The 6,163-nt window shown below is 40.0% G+C and overlaps 1 protein-coding gene across 1 annotated transcript; it reads right to left on the minus strand.

Annotated features, from left to right (window-relative positions):
• Positions 1-976: 976 nt before the first annotated feature.
• LOC110940013 (heat shock cognate 70 kDa protein 2) lies at positions 977-3,946 on the minus strand. The gene is made up of 2 exons (XM_022181581.2): positions 3,621-3,946; positions 977-2,837 (listed from the first exon to the last, which is right to left on the minus strand). The coding sequence occupies exons 1-2, from the start codon at positions 3,832-3,834 to the stop codon at positions 1,105-1,107; spliced, it is 1,947 nt and encodes a 648-aa protein (XP_022037273.1). The 5' UTR covers positions 3,835-3,946; the 3' UTR covers positions 977-1,104.
• Between the last annotated feature and the right edge of the window lie 2,217 nt (positions 3,947-6,163).

Genomic DNA, 6,163 nt, shown 5'->3' on the forward strand with positions numbered 1-6,163 from the left:
TGAAGTGCCAACCGATCGAACATGTTGTTCGATCGAGTGACACTCAGCTGAGAACTTGCTTTTGAAGTACCTAACTGATCGGTTGGTTTGGAACTTGTTCTTGCAACTCGAATCCTAGCCTGGTATATCCCATTTTAATTATACACCATTGTTAACCTTACGCCTTTTTTACTCTCTTATCGAGGTTCTCGACAATGAACATTCTTCGTAAACTAAATCACACGTGTATATATATGCGGATTAGACACCAAAAAAACACTCATCAAATGGCTACAATTTAAGGAATGTGTTAAGTGACAGCATTAGATTCCTAGTTGATGGAGAAGGTCTGGTGGCAAGAAAAGCTGCTTCTAGGAGGTTGTCAAGTGTTTTCGCTCGACGATTCCATTCTTGGGTGGTTGGTTTGGCACTTATTCCTGCAACTCGAATACTAGCCAGGTGCATCTCATTTTAATTTACGTTTTTTTTACTCTCTGATCGAGGTTCTCTACGAGGTTGTCAAGTGTTTTTGACATTTAAAAGATATACAATCAAAAAAATTGGATTAGACGACGAATTCATTCTTAGGTGGATTTAAGTCATTTAATTTTCCAAAACCCGATTTTACAATCATTAAAATCTCATTCATGTTGACCCCCAAAAAAATAACTATGAAAAGATGGCCCAAATTATTTTATTTTTAAGGCCTTTAAAACCCCTCGTTTCATCTTCACTTCTTCCTCAACAGCTGCAAACACACAATGTTCCGAACGAGAAATATCATGTGATGATTTATCACACAATTATTCATAATGGTTTCAAAAGTATGGTTAGAATTGATCAAATGTCTAATTTTGCATTGGCAGGCCCCCCTTAAATACATTTATTTTGATTGGGGATATTCTATTTGTTTTTAAACAGTGAGCTTTAGGCTTAGCGTTCTGACCAAAATATGTTTCGTTAAAATGAATTTTAAAGAAAAAGAAAACAGGAATGGAGCCCAACAAAATAAGTAAACAAAACGAATATCTAGAAACTTAACAGCCCAACAAAATTATCCCCAAAGAACAGGAATTCGAAACATAGTTTTAAAATGAAACCCCAAACATAACAAAATAAACAAACTTAATCGACCTCCTCAATCTTCGGGCCAGCACCGCCTCCACCAACTGGAACATCATCATCCATCGACCCACCCGCAGCATCACCAGCTCCACCCTGATACATCTTTGCGATGATCGGGTTGCAGACATTCTCCAGCTCCTTCATTTTGTCTTCAAACTCATCCGCTTCAGCAAGCTGGTTGTTATCCAGCCATGAGACAGCCTCATCAATAGCATCCTCAATCTTCTTCTTGTCTTCTGGGCTCAACTTCTCCCCAATCTTCTCATCCTTGATCGTGTTTCTCATGTTGTATGCATAATTCTCCAATGCATTCTTAGCATCCACCTTCTTCTTGTGCTCCTCATCCTCAGCCTTGTACTTCTCTGCCTCTTGAACCATCTTCTCGATTTCTTCCTTCGAAAGCCTGCCCTTGTCGTTGGTAATGGTGATCTTGTTCTTTTGACCAGTTGTTTTGTCTTCCGCAGAGACGTTTAGAATACCGTTGGCGTCAATGTCAAAGCAGACGGTGATTTGTGGGACTCCTCTGGGCGCAGGTGGGATTCCGGAAAGCTCAAACTTGCCTAACAAGTTGTTGTCACGTGTTCTCGCTCTTTCACCTTCGTAAACCTGAATCAAAACACCTGGTTGGTTGTCGGAGTAGGTTGAAAACACTTGCTCTTTCTTTGTTGGGATGGTGGTGTTTCTTGGGATGAGGACCGTCATAACACCGCCAGCGGTTTCAAGCCCAAGAGATAGTGGGGTGACATCCAAAAGAAGCAAATCTTGAACCTTCTCATTGCCCTCGCCACTCAAGATCGCAGCTTGGACCGCAGCACCGTATGCAACTGCTTCATCAGGGTTAATGCTCTTGCAGAGCTCCTTTCCGTTGAAAAAATCTTGCAATAATTGTTGAACTTTGGGAATTCTGGTGGAACCACCAACAAGAACGACATCATGGACACTGCTCTTATCCATCTTGGCATCTCTTAAACACTTCTCAACCGGCTCCATACACTTTCTGAACAGGTCCATGTTCAGCTCTTCGAATCTAGCACGGGTAATGGTGGAGTAAAAGTCAACACCCTCGTACAAAGAGTCAATTTCAATGGTGGTTTGAGCGGTGGACGATAAAGTTCTCTTTGCTCTCTCACATGAAGTTCTCAACCTTCTCAATGCTCTTGGGTTTCCAGTAATATCCTTCTTATGCTTTCTCTTGAACTCTTGAACAAAATGGTTCACCATTCTGTTATCAAAGTCCTCTCCACCAAGATGAGTGTCACCAGCGGTCGATTTGACCTCAAAGATACCCTCTTCAATCGTCAAAAGAGACACATCAAAAGTACCACCACCAAGATCAAAGATCAACACGTTCTTCTCGCCAACACTGGTCGCCTTCTTGTCAAGACCATAAGCGATAGCAGCAGCGGTTGGCTCATTGATGATACGCATGACATTGAGACCCGAAATAACACCAGCATCCTTGGTGGCTTGCCTCTGTGAGTCATTAAAGTAAGCAGGAACTGTAACAACTGCGTTTTTAACCGTTGTTCCAAGAAAAGCTTCAGCAATTTCCTTCATCTTAATGAGAACCATAGATGAGATTTCTTCTGCTGAAAATTGTTTCTCTTCACCTTTGTAAGTGACAGAAATCATCGGTTTCTCTGCTGGACCAGAAGTGACCTTGAAGGGCCACAATTTGATGTCACTCTGTACAGAGGCATCACTAAATCTTCTACCGATAAGACGCTTTGCATCTGTTTAGAGAAAAATAAATTAATTAATTGCTTAAACTAATAAGTAACAGAAACAAAATATCTATATACACAGCAGATGTATAAACTTTCAACAGCAATCAATAAATCTTTCCTACTCTAAGAATCAAGTGTCTTACAATTATTCTAAATGCTATGTATACATACATCTTTACTATTAGATAAAGAAAAGTAATACAGATTAACTTAATTTAGGGTTTAGTGTCTGACAAATGTTTTACATATGTAAAGTGATGACCTCCATTAACATTTGACATAATTTAACACAAATGTTTCAAAAGCAAAACACCTTTTGCATTATAAAAATAAAGTAAGTAAATATTTGAATCAGCATAAAACAAACTAACAAGTAATAAAAACAAAAAAAAAATTAAAAATAATAGATTAAAACACCATACACAATGCATTCGTATCAACATCTATCAGTCAATACATCTTTATTATTTGCTAAAGAGTTCTGCATATAATATTAGCTAGGGTTTAGTGTTGACGGTTATTTTATTAAGGTATAACTAGTAACCTCCATATAAACTTGACCTAATTAGCCCAAATTGTATGCTTCACTCTATAGCATATAGATCAATAGATTTAAACTACACATTCCAGATCTATTACTATGTATCAAGTAAACAGCACATACCGGCATAACATTACATAAACAAACCCTAACAGCCACTATATAACCAATGAACACCAATATCCAGATGCAAAACAATCAAATAACTTCAGATCTGACAAAATTAAAGCAGATAAACAAAAACTCACCGAAAACAGTGTTCGTAGGGTTCATTGCAACCTGATTCTTGGCAGCATCACCGATCAACCTCTCAGAATCGGTGAAAGCAACATAAGACGGCGTGGTCCTGTTACCTTGATCATTGGCAATGATCTCGACACGATCGTGTTGCCACACACCGACACACGAATAGGTAGTACCTAGATCGATTCCGATCGCCGGACCTTCACCTTTACCAGCCATTATTATCTGTATCTAAAATTTGTGGTCTAGGGTTTGTTTAGGAGAATGTGTGTGAATGAGATTTTAGGGTTTGAGAAAAGAGGGATTGTAGGAGTGAGAGGCTTCGTATAGAGGGATGGAATATATAGGGATTTATGGAGATTTGTAGAGGGATTCTAGAATGTTCTATGACCGTTAGATTATATTTAAATGAGAAGTCGACGGCTTGGATTGATTGATGAGATGTGATGAGTGTGTGGTCTGCGTAAGTTTGATATTTCCCGCCGTACTTTGGAAAGTATGGGTGCGTGTCGGCTACGCTTTAAAAATTGTAGGGTTAGGGGCTGTTTGGCTAAGCTTATTTTGGGCTACTTATCAGGGCCGTCTCCGAAAATCACAAAAAAAATTTTGGCCCTGTGCGAGATAAAAGTTTGGACCCTATTCGCAAATCTCCATACATTCAAATCCAAGCAAATTGGGCCACAAAATCACAAATTCAAAATTCTTAAAAGGCCTAAAAACGATTTTATTTCATAAATCTAGGCCGTTTAAGATTGGGAAAAAACATACCAAATTTATTTTAAGTATTTATTGGTGTAGTTTAGGAGTAGAGTTAATGTAACATTTGCCACTAAAAAAACATAGCCTAACTAAATCATAAATCCACACACCTAAATTTATATATGTGTGTGGATTTATGATTTAGTAATACAAGTAATAATAAACATCTCTTAAAAAAATATATATATATGAAACAGGACCTTAGTAATAAGGAGCAACTAAAAAAATGTAGAGAAACAGGATTCGAACCTGCATCTTGAGTGAAACAAAAGGAGGCTTAGCCAACTGAGCTATACAAACATATGTTAGCCATTTCGATTTTTATATAATTAATATATAAAATAAGATTTTTTTGGGCCCTTAAAAGCTTTGGGCCCTGTTCGGTGGCCCATCCGGCACACCCTCCGGGCCGGGCCTGCTACTTATAACTTATTTGCTTATTTGAAAAGCAAATAAGTCATAATGGAATGACTTATATACTTATTCCTCTCACATAAGAGCGGACGGGGCGGGCACGTTATGGCCGGTGGTCACGCGTGATGGTCGAAAAGCACACCGCCGTCGCTATATTCAAAACGCGTTATATATCTAACGCGTTACCACCATTACGCGTTAAACTTTTGAGTTTTGATAGGGTATGACTTGTACATTGTGCATTAATACTTGTACATTGGAATCCCCATCACTAGTGATACCACCCCCACTACATTTCTATCACTATCACTAGAATATTGGGTGCTGACATGGCATGATTTGATTGGGTGCTCCCATCACTAGAACCCATCACTAGTGAACCACCCCGGGTCCCCTAATAAGCTAATCCAAACACCTTTTAACGTTTCAAAAAGTAAATAAGTAAATAAGTCACTAAAATAAGCTTAGCCAAACAGCCCCTTAAAATGTATAAATTACTCGCAAGTTATTTTTAGGCTTGTGGGATCGCGCCCTCAGCTAAATCGGCAGGAGCGTTAAACTCAGGTGTCAAGAAAGGCGCATGAGTCCCACATCAGTTGAGTAGGAGAACGAAGCATTCCTTATAAAGAGGGTGGAAACCTTTTTACCAAGACGCGTTTTGCATAGGCGAGCAACTCGTCGGGTGGAAACAAAACATGAGTTCCTGGATGGGCAATGTAACAACCCGCACTTTCGTGCGTTGTTACTACTCGATACACTCGTTACGCCTAGCACCAGAGATTCAGATCATAATGAAACTATACCAGTTATATCGCTAAATCGAAGTATAATCGAATAATTACGCATATTCTATCGCTAATACAACCCTATTATGCATAACACTCACGATGATGTCGAGTGAGGGCCTAATCTACCCTTCTCGATAAGCGTGAGGTGTCAAAACGTAAGTAATCAACGCTAACGAGGGCTATCGGGTGAGTACTATGACTCCAACCGTCATGACGATGATGGCAATACGAATAAGTAGTGCCCCGATAATCATTGTGACACATCACATCGAAGAACGCACTCGAAGGCACGCGTAACTCGATCACCGCACTGAAAATTGGATACATAAATACGTATATACGACCCTTTTGTGAGTAATTATAATAAATAATTAAATGATTATATAAATATATGGAAATACGGTCCAAAACAGTCGAAATCGCGCCAAAAACGAGGTTCCAGGGCTTCCGTACGGACGGGCCAGCCAAACAGCTGGGCCAGTCGATCGGACGGGCCAGCCGATCGGCTGGGCCGGCCGATCGAACGGGCCAGCCGATCGGCTGGGCCGGCCGATCGAACGGGCCAGCCGATCGGCTGGGCCGGCCGA

Source organism: Helianthus annuus, chromosome 5 (genome assembly GCF_002127325.2).
Source record: "Helianthus annuus cultivar XRQ/B chromosome 5, HanXRQr2.0-SUNRISE, whole genome shotgun sequence".
NCBI lineage: Eukaryota > Viridiplantae > Streptophyta > Magnoliopsida > Asterales > Asteraceae > Helianthus > Helianthus annuus.